Raw genomic sequence first — 19,435 nt, 5'->3', positions numbered from 1 at the left:
AATCTGCCGTCCCTCGCGTTGATGATAAATCTCTGGGCGGACGCGATGAAGATGTTGGGTCGACACAGGCGACTGATGCTGGATGCTGCCACCACACATCCATGTCCAACATCAAACTGACTGGACGCATCTCCAAGGCTGCCCTAGTTCGGGCTGAGGTTTTGTCGCAGGTTGACGCAAAGTTTATCCTTGTAAAACTACACCGAGAACAGGTATCTGGTAGAGCACGGCCGGAACTTCAACAGAACTCAGTTCTGGTACTTGTTGATCAGCATGCCGCAGATGAGAGATGTCGACTCGAGGCACTGATGCAAAACTACTTTGAGAAGGCGGATGGGTCCGACGAGGTGGTTGCACGGACGCAGGCTCTTGAGAAGCCCCTTCAGTTAGAGTTTTCCAACAAGGAGCATCTTTTGCTGCGAAGATATGCTCATCATCTGCGTCGATGGGGCATCTTCTACATGCTGGGGGATCAAGAAACAAATGAGTGGCGGCACAAGAGCAGGCAATTACCCAAGTTTGAGGTGCTGAGTCTCCCACCAAGCATCTATGAGAGATGCAAGACGGATCCGAAGCTGCTTGCGGAGGTCTTGCGGAATGAGATATGGAAGCTCGAGGAGGAGGGCAGACCGACTACTCGGCCCTTTACTGCTGCCAAGGGTATCGCTGGTGGTGACATCGACTGGGTATCCAATTTCCACGGTTGTCCTCAAGGAATCCTCGACTTGTTACACTCGAGGTCTTGTCGAAGTGAGTATTCCATGATGAGTCCTTCGAGCATATTCTGACTTGGCAGGCGCCATCATGTTTAACGACGTTCTGTCAAAAGATGAGTGCAAAGATCTTGTGCGACGGCTGGGTCAGTGCGCATTTCCGTTCCAATGCGCCCACGGAAGACCCTCGATGGTCCCCTTGGTTGACATGAGAAACTTGAATATTCACAATGAGACCTCTCCAGTAAGTTTTGGTGCTGAACTCAGGAGGTCAGGGTTCATGAAATAGGATAGTACGAAGCTCTTATGGCGTTGTTGCACTTGGAATTTTATGATACCCAGTACTAGACACCCTCGTGGGAGGAGTAAATCTATGGATAAAGTTCAAATTGATTTGTCTCGTCAAACGTAAGCATCCTCCAAACACAAGTCATGTCAGTGACATGCTGGGGTAAATATGTGGCTGGTGCTTGTTGTTGCGCCTTATGTGGCTGAGTGCATGCAGACGTCTGAGACCCACATTCGTTGGACTGCAGCACTCCCGTGCTGTAGCACCAGCGAGAGCAACAGCTCCGAAGCTCCCCACAGCGGCGTCATTGGAGCGCGAGGCACCGACATCGACCGACACCCAGCGTCGCCCACAACACAACTCCCACCGCCGCCCCTCCGACGAGCCTTTGACGCCGAGAGATGTAGCCATGGCCTTTCAGGTAAATGCGCGATCCCAGGTACTGCCCTGCCCCATGTCCGACACCGACTGACAGACTCCAACGGTGCAGTGGAAGGCATTCGACTTCTTCGACGTCAACCAGGTCCGACTCGCCGACGACGAGACCCGCGCCTTCTTCGAGAGCAACGAGATCGCTAGTGTGTGCTCCGGCTCCGACAGCCTCTTCCTCGGGAGCTACGATGGATTCGTGCGGATCGTCGGCTCGAGCTGGAAGATCGTCAAGAGCTTCCAGGCTCACGATGTCGGGACGATCACACACATGCGCCAGATCGAGGGGACCAGCTTGCTGGTGACGGTCGCTGTAGGTGGACCTTTGAATGACAAACGAAAGGGTAATCTTGGCTGAAATATCGCAGGAGGACCTGAGCAGCGAGCCGGTGCTGAAGATCTGGGCTTTGGACAAGTTGGTCAAGAAGACCAACATGCCGACTTGCCTGAGCACCCTGAACATTACGAACAACAAGAAGCAGTTTCCGGTAGGTGTTGAGCATGACGAAATTCTGTCCATCAATCGCTGACATTCGCGCCCGCAGATATCGGCCATCGACCTCCTCGACAACTTGACGCAAGTAGCGGTCGGCTTCGCCAATGGTGCCGTGACGCTGATCCGAGGCGATCTCATCAACGACCTGGGCGCCAAACAGCGGACCGTACACGAGTCGGAGGAGCCCGTCACGGGCATCGAGCTGATGACTGATGTCCAGGGTGTGACAACTCTCTTCATCTCCACAACAGCTCGCATCCTGAAGCTGGCCATCTCTCGACGAGGCCACAGCTCACCGCCCAAGACGGTGGAGGACCTGGGCTGCAACGTGGATTGCATGACCGTCGACAAGAAAACGGGCGACGTTGTCGTGGCTAGGGAGGATGCCATCTACACGTACACGCTGGAGGGCAGGGGAGCGCCGCGGGCGTACGAGTCGCCCAAGCGGTTGGTGTCCATCTACCAAGACTACGTCGCGTTGATCTGCCCCCCGTCATCTCCGACCACCGATAAGCCCTCGGACACCATGCGGCGGCGCTTTGGCGGCGGAGCTGCCGATGCCCTCTTCAATGCGTCGACTTTTGTCCTCTTGGAACCGGACCTGAGGGTGATTGGACACACGCAGTCCCTGATCTCGCCGTTCAAGGCCATCTTCCAGATCTGGGGCGACCTCTTTGTCCTTACCCAGGACGGCAAAGTGAACCGCTTCCATGAAAGGACTCTGCAGCAGCGCTTGGAGATGCTCTATCAGCGCAACATGTTCCCCTTGGCCATCGAGCTGGCGCAGAAGTCGAAGATGGACGCAACGCAGCAGAGTGGCATTTTCCGAAGGTTCGGCGACCATCTGTACCAGAAGGCCGACTATGACGGCGCGATGGTCCAGTACATCAAGGCTATTGACACGACGGAACCGTCACAGGTCATCAGAAAAGTAAGTCGGCTACAATTCTCCTAGAGACAGGTACTAATGCATGCAGTTCCTTGACACTCAAAGGATACACAACCTTATCCAGTACCTCGAGCAACTACACGAGCATCGCAAAGCGACGGCAGACCACACAACGCTGTTGCTCAATTGCTATGCCAAGCTCAAAGACATTGACAAGCTCGAAGCCTTTATCAAATCTCCGGGTGATCTGAAGTTTGATCTCGAGACCGCCATATCGATGTGCAGGCAAGGAGGCTACTATGAACAAGCGGCGTACCTTGCTAAGAAACACGGTGAAACCGACCTGGTCGTGGACATCCTCATTGAGGATTCGAAGAAATACGCAGACGCGCTGGACTTTATCTGGCGCCAGGATCCGGAGGTGGTAAGTGGTGTACTTGCCCTGTCAAAGCCGATGTCTGACACCTTTATAGGCATATCCCTGTCTCAAGAAATACGCTCGGGTCCTCATAGAGAACTGCCCGAAAGACGCAACTACTCTCTTCATCGACTACTACACAGGCAAATACCGTCCCAGGATACACATCATCCCCATTGAAGACAATGAAGAGAGTGTAGCAGCTGGAGGCTATGTTGCAGGCGCCGCGAATGCCGTCCAGAACCTTTCCAACTTCCTTCCTTTGCCGTACATGAACACATCCTCCATCGCCAGTCCTTCAACACCAGGAAACCAGACGAAGCCGATCAATGGCGACGCCTCTCTCATCATGAATCCCGAAGATATTCCAGCACCAAAGTACTCGCCACCGCGGCCACGAACGGCCTTCTCATCATTCATCGACCACCCCGATGAGTTCATCGTTTTCCTGGAAGCCTGCCTCAAGGAGCCAGCTCTGGAGGAGAACGACCGAACAGATTTATACACGACATTATTCGAGATGTACCTCCACAAGTCCAACGAGAAGAAGGGGGATCAGCACAAGGAAGAATGGGAGAATAAAGCCAAGACGCTCATCGAGGGCCAAGACATACCGATGGAGAGCTCGAATGTCCTTCTTCTCTCCCACCTCTCAGACTTCAAAGACGGCACAACGCTCGTCAAGGAGCAATCAGGCCTCCTCTTTGACATCTTCCGCTCCTACACGTCAGCAAAGGACACCCGCGGCGCCATCAAAGCCCTCCGCAAGTACGGCCCAGAGGAACCCCAGCTCTACCCAGCAGCCCTGGCCTACCTGACCTCGGACCCCCGCATCCTCGAAGAGGCCGGCCCCGTCGAGCTCTCCAACGTGCTCGGCAAGATCGACCGGGACGGCCTCATGGCCCCGCTGCAGGTCATCCAAACGCTCGTCGGTCAAAACGGGTCCTCGGCAGGAGGCGGCGTCGCGACGATGGGCATGATCAAGCCCTACCTGCACGAGACGATCGACCGCGAGCGCAAGGAGATCGCTGCCAACCGCCGTCGCATCACGGCCTTCCGCAGCGAGACGGAGCATAAGCGCGCCGAGCTCGCCGAGCTCGGCTCTAAGCCCGCCGTCTTCCAGTCCTCCCGCTGCTCCGTCTGCACCGCGCAGCTCGACCTGCCGGCGGTCCACTTCCTCTGCAAGCACAGCTTCCATCAGCGCTGCCTGCGCGTCGAGGGCGAGTGCCCGCAGTGCGCCACCGACAACGCCACCATCCGCGCCCTACGCAAGACGCAGATCGAGACGGCCGGCAAGCACGAGCTGTTCAAGGCCGAGCTGGAGAGGAGCGAGGACCGCTTCGGCACCGTCGCCGAGTGGTTCGGCCGCGGGGTCATGGGGGCGCCTAATGCTGATACCACGTAGTTCCATTGAGGATGGTGGGAGGGATAAGCCGCACAAATGTACGGATTTTGTTGTTGGCCCAGTAGGGTTTTTGGGTGAAGGGTGTGGTGGCGTAGCGTGAGGTGGCAGTTTTTCATCGCGTAATGTAGAGCGGAGGGAAGAATGACAGAGTTCAATACCATGTTGTTTCCACCCGATGAAGACGTACTTTCCCCAGTGGTGGGTGTTGGGGAGACAGGAATGCAGTAGTTTCTCCAGGCGATGACCAACTAGTTTCCATCTGCAAACATTGTTGAATTGCTGTCGCCACCATTCCTCTTCTACTTAGCCTTCCAGAGTTCGGAACCACAGTTACGTCACAGATTCACGAAAATTTGATGCAATGGAGAGAGGTCATAGGTGATAGTGGACAAAAGGGAAATATGTCCCAAGTCTTATTTGCTCAAATTTGTGATAGAAGTAGAAAGAAGAAGAAGAAGTAGAGGGGTTATTGTGGGTGTTTACATGCCGACATCATCCAACCATTACAGCGGGAGAAAAACTAGAAAAAACAGTTGTTCCTCCCGGAAAACCTGAACGCTCTTGAAAATGCTTTGCATGCATGCTGTCAAGGAAAAAGGACCTAGACGACGTCTGGGGATAGAAATAAAAACCAGTGGCTGAGGCCACAAACCGAGACCGCCTCCCCTCCATTACACTCCCTTTCCCAGGAGACAAAAGAAAGCAAAAAGTGTGTGTGTGTGTGTGTGTGTGTGTGTGTGTGTGTGTGTGAATGTTGAAGATTGTTGATGGGTAAAAACAGAAGTCTATTGGCAGGACGCCCCTCGCCTGGCTCCTTTGTGCACCCGAGCATATTCATCCCATCCTCCGAGTCCTCCTCCCCTTCGTCGTCCCGTCACTTTTCTCGTGTCCACGTTTAATCGTCACAGTCTGCTCTGAGATACCTCCACCCGTCCCATACAGCGCCGCCAGAGAACTATGTGTGCAAGAAGAAAGTTGGAGTGAACAGCAGTCAGCTCCGTCCCAGTCGACCAGATGCAGCCCTCCTCTATATGATGGTGAAGCACATCCAGTCCTGGAATCCGCCAACGTTCTGTTGGGGCCGAGGCAATGACGCCAGAGAAAGAAAAATGTGCAATCTGATTGCATGCTGTTCTTCGAGTATGCTGTAAATAGGAAATGGTGCCAACGCCCAACTTATGGATTTTGCTGGTGAAATTCAAAAATCCGCCAGCCGCATATCGATGCTTGGCTAGGATGTGCCTGGAGACAGTGTACAGATAGTTTGGTGCTAATGGTGGCTTCTTCAGTCCCAAGAAGTATGGACCTCGTCGCCATGCACGATGACCTTCTTGGCTGTCTCGGTGCTGGCGATGCTGATGTTGGTGTCTCTCCGTCTCGCGCCGTAGTGAACCCGCTCATTGGTGCTAGCTGTGGGGGTCGGATTCATAGACTTCTTCTTCTTGGTTTTGGCCATCGTAAGTCCCTCATCGCTGTCGCTGTCATCGTCCTCGTCGTCCTGGGGTCGCAGCTCAGGTGTGTACTGAGGCGGGGCCAAGCTCCGGTTGACAGGGCTTGGGTTTACTCGCAGAATGTCCAGCCCGGAGTGCTCTCCGAATGAAGGATGCTCAAAATGCTCTAGAGGGAAGCCCGCAATCGGTTCCTTCATAAACGCTGGAGGAGTAAGGGAATCAGTCGTCTCCAAGAGCGCCGGCCTGGGGTGAATCACTCCGGGTTCGGCCAGTGGCTCTACATCCAAGTCCGCAGAAACAGAGCTAGAGCCGCTCAGTAACGCCGGTAGGGACGGGTCAGACTGGAAGGCAAGCATTTCCTCCTTTGACGGGTGATTGGTTGATGAGACGGGGCTCGTGATTTCACTCGGGCTCGTCAAGGGAGAAGCTAGGCCCGCATTTGATGTTGAACGGGATGACTGCCGGGTCTCCATGGTATCCTCCCTCGATGGTGGAGGCGGCGTGCCAAAGAGCTCATCGTCAGGGGATATCGGACAAGGCATCTCGGTGGGGTCAACATTAAATGTAGTGCCATCGGCGTCATTTTGCAGCTGCGCAAGCCTTTGCTGATAGTCTTCAATGTACTTCCGGTGTTGTTCATCTTGGGCGCGTGCAAAAGACTCGGGGGTTGAGGTGTTGTACTTTCGAGGCGGCGGTGTCCTGGCCTCTGGTAGGTTGCGAACAGTTTCGACCCTGTGGGCCGTCTGTGGTCGCTCCTCTAGATCCGCGTTCGCCCGTTGGTTTTCGTAAATGTTGGAGTCTGATTGAGGCTGGCCGTGCTGGTAACCAGTGACAGATCGGGACGAGAAGAACAAAGGCGACGCTAGGCCGCTGCTGCCTTGCTTTGCCTTGCCAAGATCGACTGATCGGACTGGGCGTGGACGGCTCGGCATTCGGTGCAGAGTGCCGGGAGCGACAGCGGTGCTGACACCAACATGTGCAGGGGCGCGCTTGTCGTTGCTAGCAAAAAGACCGCGATCTACAGACCGAGATCGTAAAGCTTCCTCGGTGAGTGCCTCTATGCCTCGAGCCTTGCGGAATTCCTTCATTGGGTCGTCGGTGGTGCCATCATATGGAGTAGGTGGCAGTGTCTTGACCTCAGGAACTCCGGCGGTCAAAGTGAGGTAGCTATTGCCGTTGGAAGGGCTCTGAGAGTACTGGTGGTAAGGTCTGTAAGTCGATGCAGTACCTGCCATTGTAGATTGGTCCGAGGGCGAGGCTGTCCCGCTATTTGTCCGAGAGTTGTTGTGACTATTGTGAAAGGTGTTTTGAAGAACGTGGAGAAGGGCGGCTCCCTGGCCGATCGCAGGCTGGGCGATGGCAGTTGCGAGAGGGTCATAGGGTGACTCGTACGGCGTGGCTGCTTGGCTGTGAACTAAAGGATGCTCGCTGCCTACGGCGAAGTCTTTGACGTTAGAAAAGTAGTCCTCACTTTTGAGGCTTTTGCGACGCGAATCTCGCGAGTGAGGGGTTGGCGGTACGTTGTACATGCTATCCCCAGCCGAGCTGGCAGCGCTACTGGCGGCTCTCCGGCGAGACTTGCTATCGCTTCGATCCCCTAAAGGGTGCATCAACTTTCCAACGGTCTTCTTGATCGTAGACCGCGCACGCTCCAGGAAGGCAATGGGCACGACGGCGTGCGCAGTCTCCTTGTCGTTGACCTGGACACGTCTTCCCTGAGATGGCCGTGCAGGATCGGTGTCATCAATCCAAGTAATGGGGTTCGGGATGCCCTGGACGACCCACGGGTGCCTCTTGATATCTCTCAGGCGGATCCGCTTCTCGGGATTTTTCGTAAACATCTGTCGTAGGAGGTCGTACAGAAGGTTGTCGATATCTTCGTAGGCGAGCTCATTGTCATCTCTGTATGGCGGTACATTGTGTCGCTTGAAAAGGGATTCAGAGTTGGGAGGCGTGGATGGATCGACAGGCTTAAGGCGTTTGCGAGGGATGAAGACATCTTCGGTCGCGATCTTCTTGAACATTTGCCATTCGTCCTCAGCCTGGAAAGGAATTCTCGCGTAGATGAGGCAGTACAGCGTGACACCAAGGGACCAGATGTCGATCATCTCGGAGATTTTGGGCTGTTCCATACGATCCAGATCTGTGTAGCACAGTTCGGGTGCAAAGAACGCAGGCGTGCCGACCGTCTTGGCCAGCTCGAGATCGTCGTCAAAATCTTGTGCTTCAGATTCCGAGACAGTCTCATCGTCGGGCTCTCCATCTCGAATGGGACGACCAAAGTAGGAAACGCCAAAATCGGAAATCTTGACGCGATGGTCCCTGGTCCACAATAGGTTGGCGGGCTTGATATCCCTGTGCACGACGCCCTGGTAGTGCAGGTATTCCAGTCCCAAGACAGTGTCTCGGAAGGTCGACCTGGCTTGTTCAAGCGTAAAACAAGGAACGTAGGAAAAGTCTTCAGCAAAGGGATCGTGCATCCGAGAATTCCAGTCCACCGAGGACATGTGAGAGATGATGGAGTCAGCCATGCTTGGTGAGCGACCCCGCAGAGCAGCCTCCTCAATGTAGGGCCCATACATTGTTCCGTCAAGAGCCGTGGCAGAGCCTGGGTTGCTAGATCGAAGGGGGCCCGGTGTTTCCATATCGTCCTCGATAGCGAAGGACTCTTGGTCAAATGCGGGATTGTTCTTCATGGAGTTGACCGACTGCGATCGTGACGGGGCTCTTGAAGTAGTACGAGACGCCTGTAGGGAGTTTGGCAGAGAACCATCGGCCCCGATTCTTTCCAGCGTCGTGAAATCGTCTTTGGATGCAACACGAGACCGGGAGCTGTAACTCGCATCATCGGAAATCCCGTGTTCAATGCTCCAGAAATCATGGACACCCATATTGGCCTGTGTCATCTTGGCTCGCTTCAACTCCTTGAGGGCGAAGCGTCTTTCCATCAAGAGATCGTACTGTTCTTCCTCCGGCGTGGCTGGTTCGCCGCGGGCTTCTCGTTCGATTCGACGTCGCTCGTAGAGGCAGATGTGAGGCAAACCCTTCTTTCTCCAGACAACTTCGCCCAACTCGACATGCTCCAAAATCAGGTAGATCTTCTTAAGTTCTGGGTCGTCGATAATCTCAAGCAATGATACGACGTTGGGGTGTCTCATCTTCTTGAGGATGGCGATCTCTCGCATCGTCTTTTCCTGTGGGGACATGGCCATGACCTTGCCAAGACGGCGTTTCTTCGAGTATCGTGGAATGATTTTGATGGCCACGTTGTCGCCAGTTTCGAGATTCCGCGCCAGCTTGACCTTGCCGTGCATCCCCCTACCGATCTCTTCGATAACTTCATACTGATTGATGAGTTTTCGGCCGGTAATGCTGTCGGAGTCGATCAAAGCTTTGTGCGTCCTGAGGTTTCACAAGATTAGCTCATCATATTATCCTCCCTGATCGCGGGGTTCCGCGATAGTCCCCGCCAGTGTAGGCTGACGACTTGACTGAGGCGTTGCGCCTCGACCAGCCATAAGTCTCAATACCAGGAGCGATCGCGCGGGGACATAGCTATTCTACAGGAAGACCAAGACATACTCTCTGACTTTGTGATGTTGCAGCGGATGTAGGTATGGGCTGCTCGTCTCGGCGTTCGGGGTGTTGGAATCGGAGGAGGACTGGGTCGGGTAGCTCGACTTCGGATGCGGGTTCGAAGGGCTGAAGAGGCCCGGAGAGGTCATGGGCGTGCTAGCGGCAGACCTGAAGGGCAGCATGTTGGATGCAGGTGGAATGAGGGCCTGCAGTTGAGGATGATGAGAGTTCCTCGAGTGGGGAGGGTGCTGTGGTTCCATGTTGTGCGTGGGAGTAGTGAAATTGAACTGGTCGGGGAAGTATCAATCGGCGACTCGACATAATGAGGGGCGTAGGAGTACGTGCAACGAGGCTCGCACGGCGGCCGAAGAAGAGAAACGCTGCGACGGTCGGGCTTCAGTTGGCCATGATCGTTCCGGTCGGGGCGATCGTGGGTTGCAGTTCAAAGTTGCAGTCGTGGGTTTGGTGTCGAGCGAGAAAAGAGGCGCAAAGACGACGTAAGAGTCGGAGTGAAGGTTCCGGCGAGAGCGAGATGCGGTCGTTCAGAGGAGTGTGCTGGGTCACTTGCTGGCTCGATATGGTCGTCGGCGATAGCGTCCTGGAAAGGAAGAAAGAATCCTAAAGGGTTGACAGGATACAAGAGGCAGATAGCGGTTTGCGAGGCGAGTTGAGAGTTGAAGTCAAAAAAGGACGGCAAGGTGGGAGACGGGACGCAGTAGGTTGAAGGTTGGTTGGGTTGGCGAAAAGGTACGTTCCGGGGAGGACGGGACTCAAAGACGAGGGGGGAACAAGACCAGGGTCCTTGGTCCTTTTTTTTCTTCCTCTCCCCGTTTGGGTGTCTGGTGTCGGGTGCAGGAGGGAGGCCAAGCAAGGCGAGCCCAGGCAAAAGGTAATAGTGCGCAGTGTGTCGGTACCTAGCGCGGGCAGCCACAGAGGCAGAGCGATGGGCGAGTGGTGAGTGCAGTGCGTGCGTGAGAAAAAAGAGAGATTTGGGCGGGAGAGTGTGAGTGAGAGAGCGGACAGCCAGACAGCAGAGTCCGGGGTCGGGGGTCGGGTCGGGGGGTGTTGACGAAAGTGTGAGTGTTCCTGCTTGCTGCTGGGTGTGGATGATGGAGGGTAGCGGTGGTCGGTGGTGGTGGTGGTGGTGTGTGAGTGAATTGGGGATTTTGGATGGGGCCTGGTTCAGCTTTTTTTGGGAGTGGGCAACAAAATGGTGGTGGTGGTGGTGGTGGGCAAGGAGAGTGGACATCATTCACACATTCATCAGTCTTGGAGTGGAGGCTCGAGGAGGGAAGCAGGCCAAGACACTGGACGAGGATGATGGATGCACCTCAGATGGGGACTCTTATTTCTTTCTCCGCTGCGCTTCCGTCAGAACCAAGAGGGAAAAGACCACAGAGCGATGGGCACACAGACGCAGAGAGAAGGAGGGGGGAGGCCAGGATGAGGCACGAGGGAAAAAAGACTTCCCAACCTGAAGAGCACCTCACTCTCTCTCTCTGTCTCTCTCTTTCCCTTTCTCAGAGTCCAGTTCAACACCCGGCACTGGCAGCAGCAGTGACGATGAGGGAGGGAAACTGGAGGAGAGGGGGGCAAATCGACAGGGCAGGCGCGGCGCCCGCTGTGGGACCCCAGCCAGCCCGCCAGCCAGCCCAGCCCACCCCACCCCACTCACTCCCAGCTGTGGGCCAGTGCCGATACCGTGTGAAGTCCGGACTTTCCCATCGACTGATTGGCAGCGATGGAGGTGGAGATCGGAAAGATGGATCGAGAGTGGGTCGACGCTGTGTCGGTGTGAGGCGAGTGGATATCCGCACAGGTCAAGCCACCAGATAAGCCTATTCCCAGCGCTGTCGACGAAGATAAGAGGGATCCGCACCGGGTCGGGTACGCTAGACAGATAAACGCACAGCCCAAGGCACGCACAGTGTGGATTTCTGCAGCAGGAGCGCCGCGCCGCACTTTCCGGTACGTACCTGACCTCATCAGCACCAGCACCAGCACCAGCACCTTGCCCGCAGTTTCGCTGCTGACGGCACCCTCCGCAGCAACATCAAGCTGCAGGCGCCATGCAGCAATGTCTCTATCCCGTCAAGTCTGTGTCTCTCGCAACGCCGCCGTCGACTCCTTTTCGACCTTGTCGATGCCATCCAATCCACTGCCTATTGCTGTTGGCCTCTCTCATCAACCACTGTATCACGGGCAATTAATTCGGCTGCTTCTCTGTCACCTCTCACCCGGTCTGGGCTCCCAGGTGCGGCCACCCCGTTCCATTGACCTCAATCAGAAAGAGGCATTTTTAGGTCGTCTTTACCTGACGTCGGCCTGCTAACCACTCTCATCTCCCATGGTACGATTGCCAGGCGGCTCGCCAGAAATCGACATCCAATCCTCCCGTCCCTTTCGCCCAGCTCGACTCGGACACGGACAAGCCATGTCCCGGGCTAAGCGACAGCGGACAGCGTGCGGTGTCGTGCGCATAGCAAGAGAAGCCCATGCCTCGCCAATCTCGAGTGACAGGCAAGTATCGACGGTCTTCTACCTACATGCGTGAGCAAACTGTCAGGCACATGCTCGTGTGCTCCATGTCAATTTACGACATCAATGTTCCTTACGAAATACGACACCAGAATTAAACCTTCAACGCACACGAGCTAATTACAAAGTACATGCTGGAATACGGATCCTACGCGTGTTTTCAGATTCCAACGAGACAACACAACTCGGACTGCAGAACAGGTTGTGAGTCTACGCCAAGCCCAGCAAGAAGCAGAGCAGTGGGCTTGGTGGAGCAAGTCCTACGTCTTGGTCGTGTCTTTTCTGGCGGCGCAGGGGTGGAAGACACTTGACAAGGGTGGCTGCTGTTGGGTCAATGCTGCTGCGGCTGCTGGGGGAAGCTGGCCCCCGCTAGGGATCCCCTTCCCAATGCTTGCCAAAGCCTGACTTCTTACAGCTCAAAGTGTGAGGCACCTCAGCGGCAGCGGCTGCGGCAGCAAGCACGGCAAGGACCAGGGCGAAGGCGAGGGCGCCGGCCAAGCCAAGACAACGAGAGACTTCCGCTCAGGTACCTTGCCTTATCGCGCCATGATCTGCACCTCGTCATTGGCTCGATGGAGCCTCTCACCTTTTTCGTTACATACGGCTACTACGGACCAGGTATCTTTCGCTCTTTTTTGGCCAAAGTATCGCCTCATGCTATGTCCAGCGCCGAGTACCTCGAACGCACTTTTGAGCTCTCGCTGTTGGGCGGACTCTTGTCTCCGCCGACCAAAGACATCACCCATCACAGAAGCAGTTCAGTTCACAGAACATGTCTACAGCTGAGGTCTGACTGAGGGCGGCAAGACACACTGACGTTCGAGACACGGGTTCTCTTGACTCTCTCTCTGACCGATGTTACCGGCGACGTCGACAGCTCTGACAGCCATACGAACAAAGAAGAGCCCTTCTCAGCTCGTCTCTCTCACCTTGACGCGTGCCTCGTCATTTGTCTCGCGCGCGTCTTTCTGGGTGTTTCCCTTCAAACTCCCAGAAAAGAAAGACCCTCCAATTCCATTATTGGGGCAACGGAAGCACGCCCGAGGGTACGGGCCAACAGATACTGGACGACCACTTGTTCAACACTTTCCATCCAGCCATTGCAAACACGTCAGGCCAACGGCCCAACCTAGAAAATTTCCGAGCCGAAATCGGGTGGTATGGGATGGAAGATGAGTGTAATCGTGCCGTGGCAACTCTGTCATCCAGACTCCGGATCTCTCGCTTTGGTTTCCGGCACGGCTGGCCTGGTACTTTGCCCTGACGTTACTTGGCTCGCACGTCCGAGTCTACTTTCGACTGTCGACTCGATGTCAGTAATCCATGCCCACAAGTACACCACACTGCATCGCCACGCTTGGGAGCGCTTCCAGCAAATCTGAACCTGTATCACCTCTACTTTCTCCGCATTAAACCTAGCTGCGGCATACTCGAAAAAGATGGCGGGCGGTGGGCGGCGTCGGCGGCGATGACAAACCATTCACCGAATGCGAGTGCCTACGTAGCGATGACGAGAAGCAGCCGCTAAGGACGACATGGTTTTCACGTACCTTAATCCTCCTACTGTGGATGTGGATGGCGCGGGGGACTCTGCCTACCTACGGATCCAGGTCCAGATCTCTTGACTTTCTGCCGGGGCTGGTTGCTTTGTCTGCCGGCCCAACGCCAACGCCATCACGTCGCGACGCACAAAGAACATGCACATGGAGGGGGCTCGTCCCGTCTTTGGCACCAAACGACACCGACGGGCGGAAAGGGAAGTCTATTGGACAGCCCAACGCCTCGGACTGAGAACAGGCGAACAGACCACAACAATCGCTCTGTGCAGAGGCTCTCACCCGTACGCTGCGCTGCATGGTAGTGGCACGTCTGCAGCCCAGGTATCCGAATAATTAACGTGTCCAGGACGGCAGTCGCCTAGCTCCCAAGCCAAGGCACCATCCACGGATAACCGTCAACCAACTGCAATTGCATCTTCGGTCTACGCAGCACGACCGTCGATACACATGCAATCGCCCGCACCCTCACTCATTCAGCGGGATGGTCATTGGCGCATGCGAATAGCTCCCTGCAACGCCCATTGGACGCCCGGCCTCGGAGCTGCATCTCTCCTGTCTCTGCATTCTTCCTTTTTGGCCCAAATTTGACGCCACGGTCGAGACCCTAATGCACCAACCCCAGCAGCTTTGAATTGGGTTGAGGAAAAGCAAAGATGCGCAATCAGCAGCACGTCGGATGCGTCTTCCTGCCGCGTGTCTCTGGATTCCCATTCTCACAAACTTGCAAATCTCACATGCAACCTGTACATCATGTCTTGAGTCTGCGGCAGGGTACAGTGCTTCGACCCAAGGCTCTGACGCCCCATTCATACAAGCCAAGGATTCGAGATATGTCCAGGCGCGATACAAACTGCAGACGAGTTACTGCCACTAGCAAGGTCCATAGCGATGCACCATTAACCACCCATGGCAGCATGGCCCAGACTTGGCACTGGCCTGACAAGATGTGCCGATGTTCTTGAGTGGCCTGATACCGTACACCGTATACACAATTGGTGTTGTGCCCCTTTGGTCCATGTTTAATCAGCTTCCCTTGGAGAAGCCTCTTGAAAAACATCAGGACCGGCGCCGGGATCTTACACACCGGCTAGCTAAGCCGGTCTTCTCGCTTGATTCCGGACAACTGCCTGACATTCTCTCCTCGTCCTCAGCCCCGGGCTACGACACTGGTTTCGTTCGCATTCTCGGCATTCAATGATCAGACAGTGGATCTTCCGCGGGATAACTCTGCGGCCGCGATGATCGCAAGCTCGGCGGACACGGACGCAGGATAGACTTTTGCAGGCCAGACGAGCCAACCAGTCAGAAGCAGAAACGCAATCAATCCGTTTAGCGGCGGCGTTGACAAGGACGAAGTGATTCATAGCAGACCCTTGCTGCCTCGTACAAGCGCAGAACACTTGTGGCACGTAGAAGACAAGTGCCTGATGTTTCTCGTTCATCCACTACAGTATCTTGGCGAACAACTCGCAAGATATTTGTGCCTAAAATGGGGAATCGGTTGACGGTTATGTCACCAATTCCTCAATTGCTCAGATTATCGAAGTGTCGCTCGCTTCGTTCAGCAACTTGCCGGCGTCTCCGCTGGCGTTGAAACGACCGAAGAGACACATCACAGGTTTAATGTAATTGACTTCGCGAATCCCCTCTCTTGTAGCCCAAGCCTCAATCGTGCCCCTGGTTGACGCCAGATCAGAGATGATCGTCGTTCACCGGCCACCCCCAACCGCCCCCATTCATGCGACTGGGTCGCCAAACCATGATCCCCTCATCCTTGGACGGAACGGCAGGCACAGTGGAGTTGAACTGGAGCCGCCGTCAATGTCGATGGCTTCGAGTGGGAACACGGCGCGAGAGACGCTGCAGGTTTCTTGCTTGGCCCCTTCCTCTGTGGCTCCGACTGTCTTTTCGAAGCCCAAATGGCTCCACTCTTGTTGCAGCTTGCATCAGCCGGAGGGGGGGGCTAGAGCCGTGGATTATGAGCACACTGAGGACGACTTTCGGGACCTCAAGATGCCACGGACACGCATGGCAATGTGTTCCTGAGCTGCCCTGCTCGACATTTCTGTCCGAAGTCGATCTCTGCTTCAGATTTTTTTAGCCGCAAGCCGTTCGCCAGGCAGCCCCTCCCTCGCCAGTTTGCTTCAACATTTTATCATCTCTACGATATGAGCTGCGTCTGTCATACATTGCCAGGCCAAGTCGTAAGCTCAGAACTGCTCTCAGTCGTACTTTTCATCGGCCCGGGCCATCATCGAAAAGTAACGAAAGGAAACACGGGGCCCAGGGCGTTGACGGCAGCAACCTTCCCGGGCGGTGCCCATGCTATGCAACTATTGGACAACATGGTGACATCCAACTAAACTCGCCGAGCGAGCTTTGGAAGGAGGAGAAGTGATCGGACTTGAGAGCTTTTGTTCTGTTAGACTACCCGATCCAGGTTAGCAGCTACCCCCGACCTATTATGCTGGCCTCGGGAAGAGACGGTAACATGGAAACTACGGAGTACGCGCCGTCGGCCGCTCTCAGCACTCTGACTTGGGCAGCTTCAGCACCCCCGACAGCACCATGCAATGGCGTCTCGGCACAACCCATATTTCACGATGGGATCGAGAGCGTTTCGGGCCAGAGGCTCCCATCAGTCGCTCCGATGCCCACCGCATGCCGCTGTCACGTCGGAAACATTACGAAGCGACGACGGCAATGGCCAGTGCGGACCTAGCTAGCACACAAACGGGAGTGCGGCGGCGGCAGCCCGGCCGCCGGTGTACCTCAGTACATGGAATGGACCTCACTGGAAGAGTGGGATTTGAGGCCCATCGTGAACAGGTCCCATTTGTCCGGGTCCTTTTTTCCATCGTCTAGCAGCACTAGGGTCGGTTTTCTCTCCCTTACCAGCACGGATTATCGACGATCACTGCAGACGATGTGGGCTCAATCCTCCAGAGTACCAACGGGTCCACTGGCTGTTGAGAAATTCCAGCAGTATCACTCTCTGTCGATTTGGTGGTCTGTTCAGGTCTCAACTTTGCATGAGATCAGGTACGCATGTGCCTGTACCTCTGCGATACTTCGCCTCCTTGGCACCCCTAGCGGGCGGCTACTGTCATTCGAGAGTCAGGTTGACCACGGACCAACGCTTAATGATGTTCATCAGTACGCCGAGATCTCATCTTTTGCTGAGATCTACACAATCTCAGTGATGAGGTTCTCGTCACATCATCCAACAACATCCATCACCCCAGTACACAATAAAACACCTCCGACTCGAATATTACAACTCACCTGGCTTGCATTACGTCTTAGCCGTCAGCACCGTTGCACGTTTGGCCACAAAAATTTGCGTCCGACGCCACACTGCTGAAAGCGGCCAAAGGCAGCCCCGGGCAGCTGGATCCACGTTGAATTGAGAATGGCTCGTTGCCGGTAATGATGGACTGAACGGGCGGGACGGTTCATTCCTACCGGTGCGGAACAATATAAGGCGCAAAGATCCAGAACGATCCAGGCCACGATGACCTCGTTTCGGCAGAGGGGGTGGAGGATCAAATTTGTACGCCTCCATAGAAGGCTTTGAGACCCACCGCTCGTCTGCCCTCCTCAAGTCAAGCAGACTACATACGGTGATAGTTATTTTCCCCGTCTACGGAGACGGCTAGTGCCCTTCTGCGCCGTCCCTGCGTCGAACCGAAAAGAAGCGAGCGACGTGGCAGCTAGGGGTGGTTGCCGAACGAAACATGTCAGAAAACAATCTCACGATGGCTTCGCTTTTGCATTCCCTTCCCAGGCAGAGTCTTGACCACGGGGCCTCTTCTGCCCCCAAATGGCCGGGTCCAGACTGCCACACCGGCCTCAGATTGCGGAGAAAGAGCCCAGGGTCTTCCATCGTCGACGGCGCTCCCGCACCAGAATCCCCCAATCGCTGACTCTCCCCGAGTTGGGACGATGTCCAGCTCTGCTGTCAACCCCGGCCCAAGGCTGTTTGCGGTGTAGCGCACGATAAAGGACGACAACGCACCCACATCCCTTGGGCGAGGGGGGAAAAAAGTGAGGACATCGTGAACCTGACAGATCCGGACACAATTTACGGGCCGGAGACCCCTAAGGAGAAAGGGGGCTCGGTGATGCAGGCGGGCTGCGCGGTGCTCAGCGCGTCGGATATGGGGTCAACACCCAATGCCGAAATTTGCGGTGGCCGGACGGGCAGGCCCAAATCAGCTGCCCGCGCACGAGGTTATCGTCGATGGCTGCCACACCGTTCCGTACATGCGCGCGACTGAGTCGTGGCTCAACTTGTCTGCCCACGCACCAACGTCGCCTCTTGAGTATCCCGCTCCAAGCGACGCCGGTCTATGGCCGCACAACAGAAAAGAGCGCACCCAGCGACTGGGACGACGCAATAGACGAGCACCATGCATCATCCTGTCTGCAAGGCAACGGGAACTAGAGCAAGCTCGAACGACAAATTTACCTTTTCCAGTTTTGTTGTGCTATGTTTTCGCGCGACGCAAATAGAAAACCTCATCCGTTCAATCCCGTCTACGCAAAACTCCGGCACTGGGTTCTTGAAGCATGGCAAGCATGGTTCACCGTTGAGCGGCGCATGTCGATCGACCCGAACTCTCTGCTTCTTCTCAAAGATAAACCTCGCTCTCTAGTCTCCGGAGGCGACGCTCCTTTCTCTTCTAGGCCTCAACTTCAAACTTGAAAATCAACCCCAAACTACAGCTGATTTCAAGCTTGCGCGATTAGAATTGGGCACACGTGTGGAAACGCAATGCGAGCCCCGAAAGGAACTCTCTCCCTTCATCTGGTGGTCGTCGGGTCGATCGCACCCCTGCTGACACCTTACCCCAGCTTTTTGCGCTCCCTCACGGACACACTCTCTTTGCAGGGTCTCCGGAATGTGACTGCTCACATCGCAGCTTCAGTCTCGACCTCCGTCGTTTCAGCGAACACCGGCTGGCATTTACGTTTCTTGTATGGCGTTGCACTTAATTCCGCCCCCTATCCCCTTTTGCTTTTGTCCCCCGTCACTGTTTTTTTTTTTTTTTCCTTCCCCTAACTGGTCTGACATGTGCTCATCACGTTTACGAAATGTCTCTGTTGGCTACTACCCTCGCGAGCCGTTGGCGTCGACGTTCGCGCCCGTCCGGTAGCCCCCATGGTTCTATCCGGGGTGGCGGGGTTTGCGGCTTGCGCGCCTCTTGGTGTTTTTTCACCCCTCCTCCTCCGACCTTGAACGTTGCCTGTACACCACACACTCTCTTTACTTTCCCACGGATCTGCGCCTAGCAAAGTGTCAAGAATATCAGACGTCTGGGGGAGGCGGGAAAGCCGTTGGACCTTGGTTGGAAGCAGCCGTGAAACCGGCTGCCCTAAAGCATGGGGAAGATGAACATCTTTACTCATCATGGCATCATTGCTCCTTGCACAGCATTGTCTGGATAACCCCCCAGTACACGCACACACCATGTCCTGCACATCAAACACGTACTGTTCAGCCCTCCCGCTTTTCCCCAGACTGTAAGCTGCAGAGCGGGAAAAAAAAAGAAAGGCTCGCTATTCCATGCCACGGCGAGCTGATCGCTGGCGGATGACTGCTCAGGTCGCTCAGCTAGAGCATGGCTTGACTCGCGATGTGATTTCTTGCGCAGGTAAACCCCCGTTGA

General features: G+C 55.3%; 2 protein-coding genes across 2 annotated transcripts; one reads left to right on the top strand and one right to left on the bottom strand.

Moving 5' to 3' along the window:
- Positions 1–101: 101 nt before the first annotated feature.
- COL26b_006743 (uncharacterized protein) lies at positions 102–4,639 on the top strand (the record flags this gene model as incomplete). The annotated part of the gene is made up of 7 exons (XM_053179555.1): positions 102–750; positions 797–957; positions 1,493–1,744; positions 1,800–1,919; positions 1,977–2,858; positions 2,905–3,240; positions 3,290–4,639. 7 exons carry the CDS (start codon positions 102–104, stop codon positions 4,637–4,639), a joined length of 3,750 nt encoding a protein of 1,249 aa, XP_053036500.1.
- A 1,285-nt stretch (positions 4,640–5,924) lies between these two features.
- Positions 5,925–9,848, bottom strand: COL26b_006742 (uncharacterized protein; the record flags this gene model as incomplete). Its single annotated transcript, XM_053179554.1, has 2 exons — positions 5,925–9,492; positions 9,673–9,848. 2 exons carry the CDS (start codon positions 9,846–9,848, stop codon positions 5,925–5,927), a joined length of 3,744 nt encoding a protein of 1,247 aa, XP_053036499.1.
- Positions 9,849–19,435: the final 9,587 nt, after the last annotated feature.

This window comes from Colletotrichum chrysophilum (genome assembly GCF_026319265.1).
Source record: "Colletotrichum chrysophilum strain AFK26 chromosome Unknown scaffold_51, whole genome shotgun sequence".
NCBI lineage: Eukaryota > Fungi > Ascomycota > Sordariomycetes > Glomerellales > Glomerellaceae > Colletotrichum > Colletotrichum chrysophilum.
The sequence above is the reverse complement of the archived record's forward strand: the minus strand, read 5'-3'. Positions and strand labels throughout refer to the sequence as shown.